This window comes from Nicotiana tabacum, chromosome 12 (assembly GCF_000715075.1).
Source record: "Nicotiana tabacum cultivar K326 chromosome 12, ASM71507v2, whole genome shotgun sequence".
NCBI lineage: Eukaryota > Viridiplantae > Streptophyta > Magnoliopsida > Solanales > Solanaceae > Nicotiana > Nicotiana tabacum.
In genome coordinates this window covers 86,386-105,281 of record NC_134091.1, presented here as the reverse complement: position 1 = coordinate 105,281, position 18,896 = coordinate 86,386, and the positions used below count along the sequence as shown (strand labels likewise).

Genomic DNA, 18,896 nt, shown 5'->3' with positions numbered 1-18,896 from the left:
AAGCCATAGTAGGAACGAATTCAATTTTGTTGATTGTGAAGGATGAAAGAGTTTATTTGTCTACTATTTTTATTAGATAAATTGAGATTTAAAAGAAAAACTTACTCATTTCTGGTTGGAGGAGCAAGTATCATTTCTATTCCATGATAGTCCTTAGCAAATTACGAACCTAAGAATAAATAGACAAAGTTCAGAGAAAAACCTCATCTTAATTGGCTTAATCACCACGAGAAGTTGCACGTCTAAATTGACATCCAATAACTACTACAAACTAAAGTTTTATTGAGCAATAGTTAATTGGAGGTTAATAAGCAGCCCTCGATTTGGCCGGCATGTAACCGTAAATGCAACATGTAAGTATGAGGTGTCAGATAATATGTTAAGCAATTTTTTTTGGAACCTTAGGTGTCATTGAAAGTTGGGATCTTTACACAAATGTCAGGTCATATTTACTGATTACTTTTTTTAGACATATACATAGGTTATACATATATAATACATAAATTATTTATATATTATACTCCATGGCTATTTTTAGTTTAAGCAGTTGGACGAGCTATTATTTGGATTAATTCTTTTTAAAAGTTGGATCTGGACACCCAGTGGCGGAGACAGGATCTCCGCGAAGGGGGTTCAAAAAAAAAGTTAAAAAAGATTGTAGTAAGGTTTTGAACCCCCTTGACCACTAAGCTATACTTTTAGGCTATGTCAAGGGGATTCAAAACTTAATATATACAGGTAAAAAATAGATTTTGTCTTATATATACGGTGTAATTTTTCGGTGAAGGGGGTTCGGGTGAACCCCCTTCCGCCACCCTAAATACCCCCCTGTGGACACCACATGCTTAAGGCAAAAGTTGCATGACTTCTTCCACGTAGTACCATGAATCATCAGGTTTTGTGGGCTAGTCTTGAAACTTGATCAACAAAGAGGGGCTATTATGGGCCAGACAAGCGAGCATGTTGATGACACAGATAGCTCAAGTAGCTCAACTGTGCCTTCTAATATAAGAGAATATCATATACAACATCAATAAATTATTAGTGTATTCATCTTCTCTTTTTGACAATGAAATTATTACTGTATTCATATCTGCAACAAAAAGTAAAAATGATCAGGTTCTGGCTGTTCACTTGTTTTTTTTCTTTCTTTCGCCTGCGTCCCTCTTTTTCAATTTTTTTTTTTGGGGTTCTCCTTCTCCAATGTGCTGAACTATTCAGCATTGCAAGTCCTCATACTGTAGATTAAGGTTGGGGTTGTTATGTAAATTGATTGATCCATGTGAGATGATTAGAGTCGTCTAAAGTTGAGTATTTATAGCTTTATCGGCTGGAGGGGAAAAGTCAATTGGCTCAGCTAGCATTTGATCGTGCAAGAAGTATTGATCCTTCACTTTCATTGCCATGGGCAGGCATGTCAGCTGATGCTGCTGCAAGGTAAATTCATTTATGTTATATAAAAGAACATAAACAATGATGCATTTACACCTTTTATGTGAAATATAAAGCTGAATACGCTTCTTAAACAGGAATCTGAAACCAGACGAGGCTTACGAGTGCTGTCTTCGGGCGGTTCAGATCTTTCCAGTACATTTCTCTCTTTCAGTGTTGTTTTCAGAATTTTTTTGAACTTTCACCTTTTTTTTAACAAGATGTTTGAATTTTCACCTTGTCTGGGAGTTTTTCATGTTGCGTTTGTATCTAAAGTTTGTATCAGGTGAGCATCATGATGCTTCTGAAAACAAACTTTAGAGTTCAGATACAAACCTATATACAGGCGATATGGTTTTTTCCAGTTGTTCATTGTCCAATTTGGAGGTTCTTACAGTGCCTGTGTATGAATAGCTTGCAGAATTCCAAACTGGTCTAGTTAAGCTTGCTCTGCAGTCTGGTTATCTGCAATCTCCAGAGGTACTTAAGCACTCAGTTTACAATCGATTCTTGTCTGTTTAGGCTCTGAGTAATTGACAAGGGAATACTTCGGATAGCATTGAGTCTATAACAGCAACAATAACAACAAATCCAGTGTAATCTCACAAATGGGGTGTGGGAGGGTAGTGTATACGCAAGCCTTACCCCTACCTTGTGAAGGTAGTTGGATAGCATTGAGTCTAAGTTTTTATAATTGTTATACCAGGCATTTGGAGCCATCCAGCAGGCTTTGCAGCGTGCACCTCAGTATCCTGAATCTCACAATCTGAAAGGGCTAGTTTGTGAGGCACGAGGTGATTATGAAAGTGCTGTTGCCTCGTATAGACTGGCACGCCTTGCTGCCAGAGTTTTTGCAGGAAGAGTTTCAAAATCGTATCCAGCAGATATATCTATTAATTTGACCAGGTCGCTCTGTATGGTAATATACTTTATCACATCTTTTCAGGTTCAACTTGTTTTACTTCAGATCCAATTTGCAATGCTACTCTCTTTTTTTCTCACTATTTATGGGTGCTTTGATTAACTCTATTTTATGCAAGTTCTGAAATGCTATCCATACAGGCAGGAAATGCTGATGCAGCTATCCAAGAATGTAAATATTTGGAAAACAAAGGTATGATTCTTGATCATAACGGCATTAGTCGTTCCCAGTGAGAAACTACTCTTCTGTTTTCTGCTAAAGAAAAATATCTTTGTGAAGAAAACAATAAAAAACTATCATGGTGAAGCATTAGTGTGCTGCTTGTCTGTGATCAAATAATGATTATGAATTAAAATTTTACACGAGTGCTGAACTTCTTATTGGTGCAGATGTTAGGCATTGGTATGTCTTAGAGTTCACTTTAGCTGGTTTTGCTGAAATCATGGAGTAGCTTCTTGTATAAAAATTTATTTTGAATTTTCCCTTTCCTGCTTGCATGCTTTTGCTCTCATCCAATCTAGAGTGCTATGGCGATGTTTGGTCTCTTAAACCTGTAAATTCCATTTTCGCTAGGTCTTCTGGATGTAGAAGGTTTGCAGCTTTATGCGCTTTCTTATTGGAAACTTGGCAAGTATGACCTTGCTCTTTCAGTGGCAAAAAGGCTCGCCTCATCTGCTTTACCAACAGAACATTCATTGGCTGCTGCCTCCATCAGTTTCATCTGTAGATTAGTGTATCATATGTTAGGGCAGGAATTAGCTATTAGAAACATTTTGCAACTACCCAGAAGAGCCTTCGAGAGTTCACAAGTTAGGCTTGTAGCATCTGCTATTCATGCATTAGATGAAAGTCATCAGCTTGACTCAGTTGTTTCAAGTGTTCGTGAGTCTCTTTCATCTAGCAAAGAGATTGCTGCACTGGATTTCCTAGCCACACTTGGCTTACTAGTAAGTCTTCTATTTCAGTTGCCTCTTATGACTTGATGTTGGGCCGCTAAGTGTAAATCAGGATTTTCTTATCGGGATTTTAGGTCAAACATGGATCTAACGACTGCTTAGGAGTTCAGAAGGGAGTCAATTATCTAAGAAGAGCTCTTCATGTTTCTCCAAACAGTAATTTGATAAGGTGGTCACCTGAGCAGCTGCATTTTCATGTTCTCCCACTCTGTGCATGAACTAGTGAATTGTGATTGTTCGTAGCGCTTCACGTTAATGTTTTTTCTCCATTTATTTGAATTGTGATTTCCTTGAGATTGAAGGGTTGGCTAATTTTGAATGCAATTTTGGTGGCTCTTCCTGATTGAAGTTAGAAAAGAAGCGTGAGATTCTGTTTTTATATTAGAAAGCATCTGTTTTTTTTTTTTTGAAAAACAAAAGATTTTCTTGCCGTGGTTTTAGCCAGAAGAAATTTATTGGTTGTGCTCAAGTCCGTTTGTGTTTGACGAAACTAGCATGAGTTATAGTGGTTTCTCCTGTCAATTCGAAGGAGCTCAATTAAGCTCCTCGCTGAGACGGATGCAAAATGAGTATTTGTACATGCATGTTCCAAGTTACATGAGACCCATCATAGAGCAGTGTTGGTGTCAACAAGTTTTGGCAGTACAGCTGTTTTTACTAGTAGAGGGCTCAAATGAACTTGGAAAGAACAAAAAGCTAATAAACAACAGAAGAGATGTCCTAATATGTGCAAGTCATATTCCAACACTTCAAAAGCTTTTTGTTCGTTTTCCTCCAAATTACCCAGTACCCACATAAGTGATAAAGGGGTGACATTCCACGCATTACATTGTTTTCTTCTTCACATGAATACCCAACGATACATTCCTCCTCCACTGTCTCAAGTATTGCTCCCTATACTGCATACAAATTCAGGGCTGTCCACCATAGTTGACTGGCCACCTTGCAATGCACTAGTAGATGGTTCACTTTTCTACCCGAACACTTGCACATGAAGAACCAACTGACTTATTTGATTTTCGTTCTCAAATTCCTGTCGTCAAGATTACTTCTCTAGCCGCTATGTAACAAGCAGACCTTTCTTGGCTCTATCAGAATCTAGATTAATAAGTATGGAAATTCCGGATCCACCCTCTTCAATAGCCTGGTCTATAAGGACTATAGCATGTTAAGATCCAAGTCTTTTGACTCAGATACATAAGCCAAATAACTTATGCTACCTTGGGACTTGTCAGTGTTTTTAAGTTATCCGGAAATTTGTAATCAGAAGAAATATTGAACACAAATGAACAGAACTGCAATACATAATGTTGCTCTGGTGGGACATCGTACACTTGACAGGAAGTCCAAAGATTTTCAATCAGGGCATCTTTAATACTAGATATAATTTTGGACATGATATGTAAAAACATGCATGAACTGGATGCCCATTTCACTTCAGCATCAAGGTATGTAAAATCAGTCCAAAAACTTACCTTGAATATTCCAATTTAATGGCATTTAAGTTGTTTAAGGAGAAATTGTTATTGAAAAGGAGTTGAGGAGGTTGTGGAGGAGAAGAAAAACCTATGTTTTTCTCAAAAAAAGAGAAGAAAGACCTAATTGTAGAATGTTTATCCCATAAATCTAATTTTCCGAAAAATTTTCTACTTGATCTTCACAATGCCCATTATTATGTCTGTTAGAATAATTATGTGAATGTATGTAATTACTCCTAGTCCCTTATGTAATAGGAGTAAGTTATGTGTTATGTATACATTAAATAGGGCTTATTGTAACATAGTCAATATTAATCAATAATATTTTCTCCCGTGCATTCTCACATGGTATCAGAGCAGGACCCATACCGATTTTCCGATGTTGGGCCCCCATAATTATCCACGCTCCAGATGTCCAGTCCTGGACGTGAGAGGGGATGTTGAGTCCCACATCGACAATGAAGGGGATGGGTGGTCTCCTTATATGGACTTGGGCAATCCTCACCTCTTGAGCTAGCTTTTGGGGTTGAGTTAGACCCAAGGTCCATTTAATATGGTATTAGAGCCAGGTTTTGATCCTGGGACCTGTGGGTTATGGGCCCACAAGTCTAGTGTAATGTGGTTGCTCTGTCTAGTGCAGAAGCAGAATATCGAGCAATGGCTATGGCGACATGTGAGCTAATTTGGATCAAACAGTTGCTCAAGGAGTTAAAATTTGGTGAGATTAGTCAGACGAGACTTGTATGTGATAATCAAGCTGCTCTTCATATTGCGTCAAATCCAGTGTTCCATGAGAGAACTAAACACATTGAGATTAACTGTCACTTTGTTAGAGAAAAGATACTCTCGGGAGATATTGCTACAAAGTTTGTGAAGTCAAATGATCAGCTTGCAGATATTTTCACCAAGTCCCTCACTGGTCCTCGTATTAACTACATATGTAACAAGCTCGGTACATATGATTTATATGCACCAGCTTGAGGGGGAGTGTTAGAATAGTTATGTGAATGTATGTAATTAGTCCTAGTCCCTTATGTAATAGGAGTAGGTTATGTGTTACGTATACATATAAATAGAGCTTATTGCAACATAGTCAATATTAATTAATAATATTTTCTCCTGTGCATTCTCACAATGTCTAAAACTTAAGACTGGCCTTTGGAAAAACTTCCCACTTTAATGTGGTATAGGAATAATCCAAGAACTACATTGCTTTCTTCATAGACGTACTGTTGGTTTGTAGGAGGAGCAAGATTTCCACATTATAAGTATAAGTTATTGGCAGTACTTTTTTAGTGGAAGGTGTTCCTTTTATTTGGCAAGTAACAAAGTACTTTTTATAGCCTCCAGGTGTTTGTCTAGTGGTAAAAACACATTGGTGATATGTGGTTTAGGCACATGTCACGAGTTCGAGCGCTACCATAGACAAAAACTTGGTATTTAAGTGGAGAGAAGTAGAGGGATGGACCCATTTTCCATCGAGTTTCAAACCTTGAGCCACTAGCCTTTGGGATTTTATTGGTTATTAAAAAAAAAGAGTACTTTTCACAACTGCAAGCAGCAAATTGCTTCTACCTTTTGATTGTCTAATATGTTGAAACTTCGTCCTTATTAATGTAAATTATGAAAAAGTTATGGCTTTGCACACAAGGGTGTGGTCTAGTGGTCAATGAAATTTAAATGGACCATGGGAGTCCAAGGTTCAAATCTCAGCAAGATGCAAAAAAAATGCTCGGTGAATTCGTCCCGTTATCTAAGCCTTGATGAGCTGAGTTACTAATGGGAGATAGTAGGTTCGATTGGTCGAGGTGTGTGTAAGTTGGTATGGACACTATTGTTATAAAAAGAAAATAAATAAATTATGAAAGTTATGGCTCTTGGTGCCAGCCTGTCAGTTTCTAAAAAATAAATAAATTATGAAAGTTATGGCTCTTGGTGTCAGCCTGTCACTTTCTAAGTTAACTCCTGCAAAAAATTCAATCTTTCCATAGCTTCACTTAAGTTACACATCAATGTCCAGTTGTCCACGGTTTTCTTTTAACTTGGGGGTCGGGGTGGGGTGGATTCCCCCACCCTTTGAAATATTCACATCGTTGCCCTGTTCGTCATGTTCAAGCATTCTTGCTGAATATCATTGGTCAGTTTTCTCTCATTTTGCACAATTGATTTGTTCTGTTCATAATTTTCATTCTTGTTTTCCAATAATTGTAAATTTCAATTATGGGCTAGTTCGTTTGAATTACTTGCCATATTGATCTTGATACTTGATAGAATTTAGCAAATGTATTGTTGATTTGCTATTCCCTATTTGAAAATTCTTACCATATGTAAAGTTGCAATTTCTGCTCTTAGTATGATGATCAAAGTTGATTGATCTGCTGTAATATTCTGGTGAATAGGAACCTTCTTGGTTATCTATTATTATCCAGCGAAGAATGGAAAGATGTTCACATTTCAGCTCGATGCTTCATAGTGGATCCTTCCGAACATCTGAAGCAGGAAGGTGTTAAATCCAGTGTTGAGATTTTTGGTGCTGGAGCAGTTGCTTGCTGTACTATGGGGAGCAGCAAGAAGACATTACCCATGTTCATCTGTAGAGAAAGTTTGACATCGGGGTGCAAAACTATCCAGCTGCTGCAGAAGTACTGTTCTTTATCCACGTGGCTTCTGACTTCATTTATGAAAATTTATTTCTATTATACACTATGTGCAGCTTGCTTTATTGATATATGAATCTGATACTCCTGATGCAATGGAGGAAGACATGGAATTTTTGTCCATGACATATATGCCAAAGCTGTTCCGTGCATCTAATTCGACTCTTTATCTTTATAGGTGTGTCCATCAGCAGCCTTGGGACCATACTTCCTATTACCTGCTTATACTAAACTATCTGCAAAAGGTGCGGGAGGAGAAATTTCCGCATAACATGTGTGTTGTTCTTGAGCGGTTAATAAGTGTGGCTCTTCAAAATGAGCTTTATGCGAAGGAAGACATTTCGTACCAATACCAAAAGTTCCAGCTTCTGCTTTGTGCTGCGGAGGTTAGTTTGCAATGTGGGAATAATTTCAATTGCATTATGCGTGCAAAAAGTGCTCTAGAGATGCAGCTTTCAGATAACTACCTCTTCTTTGCACACTTGCTACTGTGTCGTGCCTATGCTGTGGAAGGTAATTATATTGGGCTTCGTGAAGAGTACGTTAGGTGCTTGGAGCTCAAAACTGATTATCATATTGGTTGGATTTGCCTTAAGTTTCTTGAAAGTCAATACAAGCTGCACTCAGATTCCAGTGCACTAGCCTTGGCCTTTCAAGAGTGTTGCAAAGAGATAAAGACTTCGTGGAACATGTGGATTGCTATATATAATTTGGTTCAAGGTCTAACTGCAGTTTGGAATGGGGAATTTATTGACGCAGAAGAGTCACTTGCGCAAGCTTGCTCGTTAGCTGGTGGTGAGAGTTGCCTTTTTCTCAGCCATGGTAACATTTCCTGAACTTTAACTCCCTTTCTTTTGGGTGGTAATTGCAAATAATTACTTCAAATTTTAAATGGCCTACTATTGGAAATGGGGGGAATCTATCAAATATATTGGGCCAACAGAGAAGACATTCCAAATTTCTGATACTTTTGAAAATTTAATTTTCTAGAATTGAATACACTTGATTTCTTTTGACTGGTCAAGTTGAGAAATGAGCATTTAAATATTATATTCTTTGATATCCTTGTAAAATGGGATCTTCCTCTCTCTAGTTCTTTTTTTCTTTTGATAATATAATACTTGTATTGATGTTGTAAGAAAATATTTGGTATACAATTAATTGGTAGACAAAAATTATAGAACTTAGGACAAAATATGGTTCTCTTCAAAAGACAGCCAATCGTCTATACAAATTGGAATCTCATGGGTGTACAAAAAATATACAAGTAACAAATGATGAGCCCTCTTTTTTTTTTGTTTCCTTCTGAAAAGGTAATAACTTTATTTAAAAGCAACACAAAGTTAGTGCTGGAGTTTCTGTATAATGAGGAAAACACCAAAAGTATGGCTCTTCTTCTAATCCTAGAGAGCCTCTATGGTTCTAGCATAATTTCTGCCTCATTTACGTATTCCTTTTTTCATAAAAAATGAAATAACATGATAAGCTGTAACATCTTGAACTGATTTGTTCTTCTCTTTAAAACATCTTGAACTGATTTGTTCTTCTGTTCAAATTATCTGGAATATTAATATAGCATTGAATAGCTTGGTGAACCGTTCTACTCCAACCTCTCCAAGACACTTCCAAACCTCGATGGAGATACTAGCTGGACCACAAGCTTTTCTAATCCTCAAATTTTTCATGGCATCCGTTACCTTTGTTGGCCTAAGTTTACGAGTGTAGCTAAAGTTTCATGGCATCCTTTACCTCTATGCACAAACATGTGGAGGCCCAAAATGTTACTCTCTTGGTTCGAGTTGAACAATTGATCAAAATAGCCTCTCCATACCTCAGTATCTCCTCTCAACACTTGTTGAGAATCGTCTTTAATACACTTCACTTGGTTTAAACCCTTACCCTTCTTTTCTTTCAGTTGTGCTATCTTTAACATTTCTTTCTCCGCTTCTTGTATCCCTAGCTTCTGGTACAAGCCATCTAGAGCTTCTCTCGGACTTTCCTTCTGGCCTTCTTAGCTTCTCTCTTGGCTCTCTTATATTCCTCAAAGGTTTCTTCATTTTTTGCCTTTGACAACTTCCTGTACCACTCTCGTCTAGCTCTAATAACTGTTTATACCTCCTCATTCCACCGCCAAGATTCATGTGTGGAGGTCATAGATCTTTAGACAAATGTATCCTAGGATGTCCGCCTCCCCCTTAAGTCCCAAGCTCCCTTCTCTCGTAGTTTTTCTTGAAATGCTTACTGGTTAGCGCCCTTTAAATCCCACCACCTAATTCGTGATTGTTTGCAGGTCATCTTCTTTTTCACTCTACTTTTGAATTTTACATCTAAGACCATTAACCTATGTTGGGTGGTCATTGCTTCTCCTAAAATAACTTTACTGTCCTTACATGTAGCTCATCATGTCTTCTTTTAAGGATAAAGTCTATTTGGTTATGGTTTTGCACACTGTTATAAACTCTACTTGTGTGAGTTTGCTCGCAAATAAGCCAAGGACCTTATAAATACCCATGATAGAAGCAAGTTCCCACTAAAGAGATCTTTTTCGGAGCCACTATAAGGTGCATACACACTTGTCAAGTAGCAGGAACAGTATGTAGCAAAGAAGTTAACTTGATAGTGACACAGTGTTCCCCGTAGCCACCATTTCCCTATCCCAATTTCTCCTATCCCACATAACCAAAATCAGACCCTAGTGCCGCTGGCCTCCATTGCTTTGTGACCCACATCTACTTGCCCAAATTTGTCTAACAAAAATACCTGAATCCCCTTCAAGTTGTTTCCTGGAGACATAAGAAGTCTGCTGTCCATTTATGAACTAGCATATTCACAACCCCCTCACAGATGATGAGCCATCATTTGGACAAAAGGGTATTCTACCCCTTTCAAAAGTTCTATTTCTCTCCTGAGAATCCACATAAGCGTCCAGGGGGTTGCATTCCATGGTCTGCACTTTGTTTCCCTCTATCCGGTTTCCTGCCTTTCCCTCTGTGTGTCTATCAAATGCTGATGGTATTTATGGTCCCGTTGGGTAATGGAGATTTGATTATTCAGGTGCTATTTGCATGGAGATTGCCAGACAACAGTCCGATTCAGAGTTTCTATCACTTGCTATTAGAAGTCTGAAAAAAGCAAAAGATAGTTCTTCGATGCCATTACCCTTTGTCTCACTCCTACTGGCGCAAGCAGAAGCTAGCCTCGGCTCTGAATCAAAGTGGGAAAAAAACCTCATTGAGGAATGGTCATCTTGGCCACCAGGTTTGATATTTTATCCCTTTGTAATTCAGTTTTGTTTTATACAGTTAAGTTTGGACTGTGGTTGAGAACGTTGCTTGACTCAATACTGAGTGCAGTATCCAGTAATAGTGAGTAGCTGACCTCTTAGTCCATTCTTGCCAGAGTGCGACCCTGCTTAATCTTTATATTTTATGCTTTTTAAATATGATGTGGACCTACATTTGGGGTTGAAAATTCTGATCTGAGACTTTCACTAGCCTACTTAATCTTTATATTTTATGCTTTTTAAATATGATGTGGACATACATTTGGGGTTGAAAATTCTGATCTGGGACTTTCACTTTCTCGCACAGTGTTCGGTCAAGGTTTTCTAATATATGCATCTTCCGTTTGAATTCCATTCCATTTACCTGTGTTTCTGGACATAGCTAGTTGCCAAACATGATATGCCAAAGGGGAATAAGAGATATTTATACATAGAATGTTTGGGAAAGTTGAAACCCTTTTGTCTTTATGGCAACTACCACACAAAGAAACTGAAAAGAAAAGAAAATAAAATAAAAGAGAAACCTATCTTCCATAAGTACCCAAATATCGGGTGCATCATTGTCCAAAATTTGTGGTAAAATGATTAGTATTGTCAAAGGTGCACTTAAGAAGCTCTGAAGCGAGGTGCAACACAAGTTGGGCAATTCGCTTCGCTTAGGCAGCGCCTTAGTGAAAGCAGTTTTTTTTTTGGGGGTCAATCCAGCCAAAGAATTGCCCTTTTGGAAAAATAAGGTTTGTGGGTTCTGTTTTAAAGAAGAGACCGTACAAAACTATAAATGTTCTTATAAGCGATATGTTAATTGTTAGCAAGGTTTCAATGGATGAATATGTTAGTATAAAAAACTCGATTAAAAAATTGATCAGGGCATTTGAATATAAGTTTTTTTTTTTTTTTTTTTAGAAGTATGGGAATTTCAATTAAATGGCATCAAGAAGATGCATAGCAAAAATTACAACATAAAGGTATTGTCTGCTCATATACAAAAACTTACAGGACAATTAAGGAGCAGACAATCAGAAATAGTTCAGCACTAGTTACAGGTTCCTGGTTGAACCAACTAAATAATTTAATTAAACAAGTGGCTTTAAGAGTCAGGTTGGGAGTTGAAATCCCATCAAAACATCCACGGTTCCTTTCATTCCAAATACTCCAAAAAATAACACCAGTTACCATTGACAAGTCTTTTTGATAGATTTCCCAACTCTCCATGAACACAACTCTCATAAGCTTCCTTGATATTGTTTGGCATAACCCAGGCAAGTCCAAAAACTGATTAAAAACATACTCCAAATGTCAGCTGCTACTGAACAATGCAAAAAAAGATGCCTCACACACTCAGATTCCATCTGGCACATATAACATCTATTCACAGTCGATATACTCCTTCTGCTAAGATTGTCTTGAGTAAGACAAGCTTCATACAATCTTGTCCACATAAAGTCAGCTACTTTGTAGGTAGTTTGGTTTTCTATATAAGCTTCCATGGCCATTTGTCAATCAATTCCTTCTTGGAGCATAGATTGTCATATCCTCTTTTGACAGTATAGGTTCTCTCCTTTGATTCACCCTATTCCAACCTATCCTGCACCTGGGAGTTGACATTAGCACCTGATAATTTATTGAGCAAACCCAACAGATCATTCAACTCCCAATCTTGGATGTCCCTTCTGAAATGTCGAGCCCAAGCACTATTTTGCCAATAATGTGAGATAGTTGCATCTTTATTACTAGCAAGTAAAAATAAAGCTGGAAATCATATTTCAGGGTCTCTGTTCCTAGCCATTTATCTTTCCAGAAAGATATATGAGCCCCATTCCCTAGCTTGAGTGATGACTTGCGCTTGAATTCTCCCCAAAGCTTTGAAATGTGTTTCCAGGGGCCTGAACCATGTGGAGCTCTCCCCTGCCTAGTGCACCAGTTGTTTGCCACCCCATACTTTGCTTGAATTACTGCTTTCCATAGCCCTGAACTTTCCATGTTGTACCTCCAATGCCATTTCATCAATAAACTCTTGTTATGCAAGGCAAGATCCTTTATCCCTAGCCCTCCATGGTTCTTAGGAAGAATAACTCTTGGTTATTTAACCAGATGGAACTTGTGAGTGTCACTTTTGCCTTCCTCTAAAAAATCTCTTCTTAATTGATCAAGTCTCCTTTGTACCTTAGCTGGGATTGGGAATAAGGACATGAAATATGTAGGTATGCTATCTAGCATACTATTGATGAGTGTAAATCTGCCTCCAAAGGATAGGTATTGCATTTTTCAGGAAGCTAGTTTTCTTTCAAATTTTTCAATCACACCATTTCAGATGCCTTGAGACTTGTATCTAGCTCCCAATGGGAGCCCCAGATATGATGTAGGGAAAGATTCCACTTTACAGCACATAACCTCTGCAAGCTCATCCAGATTTGGGACTGTGTAAACAGGATAGATGGTGCTTTTCAGCATGTCATGTGTAGGCCTGAAATAGCTTCAAAGATCATTAGAGTGAGATTAAGATATAGAACCTGTGATTTTTCAGCTCTGCAAAAAATCAAAGTGTCGCCTGCATATAGCAGATGCGACACTATCACAGAATTGCCCTCTTCATTGCCCACCTTAAAACCCTCCGGCCAGTGGAACTGGTTAGCTTTGTCTAACATTTTGCTTAGGCCTTCCATATCAAGAATGAACAAAAAAGGTGACAGTGGATCTCCCCGTCTGAGGCCTTTTTGGGTAGAGAAAAACCCAACAGATCCACCATTGATTAGAATTGAGTACTTCACTGTGGTAATACAAAATTTAATCCATCTAATCCAGTGTTCTCCAAATCCCATCTTCCTGAGTATATTAATCAAGTACGCCCAATTGAGTTGGTCAAATGCCTTTTCAATGTCAAGTTTGAAAAGTAGACTATGTTGCCAGACTTCGTCTTCCAATCTAATATTTCATTGGCTATTAGAGCTGCATCAATGATCTGCCTTGATTTGATAAAAGCATTTTGATGTCCTGACACTAGCTTCCATATCACCCCTTTCAACCTCTCTGCTATGATCTTGGATTGCTTCAAGTATCCATCTCATATGGATTGCTTCAAGTATCCATCAATGTGGGTGAAAGGCATTGGAACGGAAGAAAATTGTCATTGGAGTGGTGGACACCGGTGGCCGGTACAGATCTGGCAAGCAAGAGGTCGGAACTCAGATGGATCAAAGCATTCGACATCCCGCTTCATGCTTGGTCACTAGATACCTTTAAAACTGTTGGTGAATTTTGTGGTGGCTATGTTGGGGTTGATGAAGATATAAAACATGTCAATCATCTATGCATAAGGAACACTGAAGCCAAAACACCTGGTAAGATTAATCTTGATATAGGAGAATGGAAGTTCGAAATCTCCTTGGTGGATGAAGTTTCTGCTACTCCTAGATTGGTCGGAAAATCTGATATGCATCCGTCTTGTTTGACCCCTTTAAGATGGATGGTTTATAGGACTTGTAGATGGCTCCAGATTGCTTCACCCCTTTACAACAACAACAAACCAAGTGAAATCTCACAAGTGGGGTCTGGGGAAGGTAAAGTGTACGCAGACCTTACTTCTATCTTATGACGATAGTAGAGTTTTAAATTTTAACATATAAAAAAAATATTACATCTGAGTAGCGATTTAAATTTAAGATGGTCTTTTAACTTGATTGACATGGTTTTTACTTCATTTATTTCACTTATTTGTAGTTTTTCAGATTGCTCTACCCTTGTACTTGTTATTTATACTTAGTTATTTTGTCTTGAATTACATATGTGCACACACACTTTTTAAGATCTTGCGCTTCCATTAAAGCATGTTTCTAATTGTGGTGCACTTAATACCTCAGTAGATCATAGTGCTCTTCAAGGCTCTTTGTTTTTGACAAGACCGAAACTGACAGGGACTACCTATTTGTACCGTTACTCTTCGTAGCAAAAAGACAGGAAGCTATTATTGTATTGTTACTCTTTGGTGGATTGTTTCGCTGCTGCTTGGAAACTATGAGCACTATCCAAATTTGTGGATCAGTGTCAGATGGCATTATAAAGAACTGTAACTTAATCCAACATGCTGCATTATGCTTATCCCATTCATGCTTTGGCTTCATTATGTCTTGCAGAGAGTAGGCCTGCCGAACTATTTTTCCAGATGCATTTGCTTGCTAGACGGCTGACAGAAGGTTCTGGAGCTATATCCAATCTGGAGCCATCTACAAGTCCTATAAGATGGATACTTGAAGCAATCCATATGAATCCGTCTTGTTTGAGATACTGGAGAGCTTTGTTGAAATTTATGGAGTAAATTGCAAGCTCCGCAACTCGTACGACAACTCAAATTCTGTCCTTTCTGCTACCAGCTAGGCATCTCTTTTTGTTTTTGCTTTCTATAATAGGGCAAATATTACGTTTGTATTTGCCTTTTGTATTAGTTAATTTAAAATTCTTTCTTTATTTGCTCATTTTGGTTCACTTTCTTTTCAGTTTGTCAATTCCTTTCACCTAGCATGTATTGTCATGCGTATAGTTTGACATGGGTGCACCATAGGCAATGAGAACTCTTTGTTCCCAATTGAGGAAGGGGTAGGTAAGGCACACTGGCAGGCAGCAGCTGTGTGATTACAACTGTATTGGAGATGAACGTTCCTTTAGCATCATATTTCTGAGTAGCTGTCAATAACTTTAGGGGAATTTTGGGCAATCTCAGAACTGTCAGGTGGTGAGGTTGAGCAACAGTTATTGGCAACGGAGTAATCTTGTAAAGAAAAATGATCTAATTCGGAATTGTACTGTCAGGTGTCTGGGAATCAATATGCGCGCAGTGAGTAGCGTCCAAGCTTCCTTGATTTTAGCCTTTAGGGAAAGGTGAAAAACATTAAAGTTTTATTATAGTTTATCCATTTACAAACCAAACTGTAAGAGTGTTTTTATTGAGTTCCTCGGAGAAAGCACTTCCGTTAGCTACCCAGGTCCCTTGTTTGAGTCGAGTCCAGTTTTATCTCAATTGATCTCCAACTGTTATATGTATGTTCGCTACTCATTGCTCGAGGTTCGGCAACTTTTTATTGGGGTTAATACGATAGTCCATTTGAGTGGCTTGTCACATTATAAAACTAGCAGAAAATAGAATCAGTAGCTAAATGCCATGCAATAATTGGGGTTATATGTAAGATTTTCTTACGTAAATTCATTGGTGGCCCAATAAGTTTAAGGCCCATAATTAATTAATGGGCAAATCTCATTCGTCCGATCAGTTACTTGATAGACGTATCGGATTAAATAAGAACCTCTATAAACTGGTCCTTTCCCCACCCATTAAGGTTACTGTATTTTATTTCTTTCTTCCATCACTAAAGGCGGCGGTAACCTAAAGTTAGGGCAAGGAGCTAGAAACCAATTTACTGATTAATGCTTCCGCTTCACGATAATGGATTCTGCTTCAAGTATGTTTTATATGACAATTATATGTAAGATTATCATGTTCAAGATTCTGGTATGAATTAAAGTTTATGCTTACATGTGGTATCAGAGCCTGGATTGTTTGAACGGATAATCTTCATTAAAGAACAACTATCTATCAATGCGGCGTTGTTTAGAAATCATGTACTGCCTTCGGCAATTATGAATCATAGTTTAAATATATTATCATGATCTTTAGATTTTATTTGTAAAATACAATATTGAACTCTAATCCTTTAATTGCTTTTAAGATTATGGAGGATAGAAAAAGGAAAACTATATTTTGGACCATAATTTTGAGTCGTTAAAGTTGAGTAAGTAATCTGAGGATGATACATTGGAAATTACAGGAAACACAATGCATATATATAAAAGCCAGTAATACAAACTCATCAATGTGTTTAATGTAGCTGTAGCTTAAACAACTTTAACGACACAATGCATATATATAATGTTTTAATTTGTAAAGGTGTTTGGTTTATCTTAAGTCACCCTTATGTTTACGGTGAAGGTAGTAAAGTTTTATCTTAATATTTTGGACCATAATTTTGATTACTTGTTTAATGATTGCATTTAATTTCATGCATGTGTTCTATGTTATGTAGTTAGTTAGCCACCAAGTGGCCAATCTGAAATGTTTTACAAAAAAATATATACATTGATTACTTGTTTAGTGATTGCATTTAATTTCATGCATGTGTTCTATGTTATGTAGTTAGTTAGCCACCAAGGTGGCCAATCTGAAATGTTTTACAAAAAAATATATACACATACATAATCATATTTTATGCATGTACTAATATTCATATAGTTTGTTAGTCGCCCAAGTGATCAAACTAGACCATTTAAAGTATTCACATGCGTAAAATCTTATGATATCTATTTTATGTGTGCACTTATGTTTATATAGTTTGTTAGTCGTTAAAGTGACCAAACTAGTATGTTTATGAAAAATATGCATACATAAAATTGTAGTTTATCCATAAAATTAATGAAATGCCTATAATTAAAAATTAGTGGATAATTTTTTTTTCACTATTGCTAGAACTTAAGGATTTACCTAAAGGTAAATCAATTATTCTATGAATAGCGAATATGATGAGGTAAATGAATATTCTTAGTCAAATACATATTGTTTGTCCAAAGATGACACATATATTTGGTTAAAAATATTTAATTACCTATTAAAGACTAAATGATACTTAAATTATGATAGTGTGTCGTAGTATTTACCCAAAGGAGAATTGCGATATGCTTTAACTGTTTTGTTAAATCCATATTGATTTGTGAGCATGTATTATCTATTTTGCAGCTATTCCTTTTCATTCGCTTGCTTCGTCTGTTACTGTTTTCAACGGATTGAACTTCTCTGAATGGCGTGAACAAGTCCAGTTTCACTTAGGTGTGATGGATCTTGACTTGGCTCTACTGAATGATATGCCCGCTGCCATTACTGATTCGAGCAGTGCGGATGAGAAGTCTTTCCATAAAGCATGAGAACGCTCTAACAGGCTAAGCCTTATGTTTATGCGAATGAATATTGCCAACAACATTAAGAGTACTATTCCATAAACAGAAAGTGTCAGGGAATACTTGAAGTTTGTGGAAGAATGTTTTCGTTCTACAGATAAGTCTCTCGCTGGTACACTTATGGCTTAACTCACGACCATGAAGTTTGATGGGTCACATAGTATGCAAAACCATATCATCGAGATGACTAACATTGCAGCAAGACTTCGGACCTTGGGGATGAAAGTGGATGACTCCTTCTTGGTTCAGTTTATTCTGAACTCGTTACCTCATGAGTATGGACCTTTTTCAAATTTACTATAACACTATTAAGGATAAGTGGAAAGTTAGTGAATTGTCCAATATGCTTACTTAGGAGGAGTCAAGACTTAAGAAACAAGGGAGTCATTCAATTAACCTCATGGGTCAAGGAGCTGGTAAAGGACTTAAAGTGAAGGCCAACAAGTTCAAGAAGAAGAAAGCACCTGCTAAAGCTCCATAGGATGCTAAGAAGGAACATAAGGCAGATACGTATCGTTTCTGTAACAAGGAAGGACACTATCTGTCACGCCCGGAACCTGGGCCTGGACGTAACACGGCACTCGGTGCCTGACATGTGACCGAGCGAACCAACTGGCTGGCTGAATCAATATGTGGTATCATGACATATTGAATGCGAAAGATAAACTAACACATGCTGATATATTGAAAGTCTGGATGATATAAATCAAAGTGCGGAAATACTACTACAATTCTGAAACATATTTGTAGCCAACATAGCTTAATATGAAAAGTCTGAGACTCTGTCTAACTGTTACTCTAGTCTATGAAGCCTCTAATAAAGTACTGAAAACACTGACTGTCAAAAAAAATACTGAAGACTGTAAGGTAATGATAATGCCCCGAAAGAACTGGGACTACCAAATAGCTGGTACGAGAATCCTAGCGCTTGGAATCATCAACCTGTAATTCATTACCTGCATTGTGAGATGCAGGCCCCGGGCAAAAGGGACGTCAGTACATTTGAATTGTATTGGTATGTAAAGCAACTAAAAGAAAGAATTATAAATGCTGAAACTGAAACTAAGCTGATAACTGAGAATTTATAATTGATAACTGAAATGATAACTATTCAAACTGAAACTGAAATGATAACTGATAACTAAACTAATAACTGGTAACTGATATGATTGC

The 18,896-nt window shown here is 37.5% G+C and overlaps 1 protein-coding gene across 3 annotated transcripts in view; it reads left to right on the top strand.

Moving 5' to 3' along the window:
• LOC107814605 (tetratricopeptide repeat protein SKI3) overlaps positions 1-15,847 on the top strand; it is a 30,440-nt gene extending 14,593 nt beyond the window's left edge. Inside the window, exons 11-22 of one of the 3 annotated variants that reach the window (XR_012697141.1) lie at positions 1,322-1,437; positions 1,530-1,587; positions 1,846-1,911; positions 2,138-2,350; positions 2,494-2,545; positions 2,927-3,300; positions 3,384-3,478; positions 7,187-7,429; positions 7,623-8,266; positions 10,499-10,702; positions 14,858-15,093; positions 15,219-15,847. Coding sequence is in view for 2 of the 3 variants with exons in the window: in XM_075226001.1 (XP_075082102.1) it covers positions 1,322-1,437; positions 1,530-1,587; positions 1,846-1,911; positions 2,138-2,350; positions 2,494-2,545; positions 2,927-3,300; positions 3,384-3,478; positions 7,187-7,429; positions 7,623-8,266; positions 10,499-10,702; positions 14,858-15,039 (2,247 nt within the window). In the remaining variant the exon portion in view is untranslated. Of the gene's footprint in view, positions 1-1,321; positions 1,438-1,529; positions 1,588-1,845; positions 1,912-2,137; positions 2,351-2,493; positions 2,546-2,926; positions 3,301-3,383; positions 3,479-7,186; positions 7,430-7,622; positions 8,267-10,498; positions 10,703-14,857; positions 15,195-15,218 lie in introns of those variants that run through there. The other 2 variants (XM_075226001.1, XM_075226000.1) reach the window with 2 other exon arrangements.
• Positions 15,848-18,896: the final 3,049 nt, after the last annotated feature.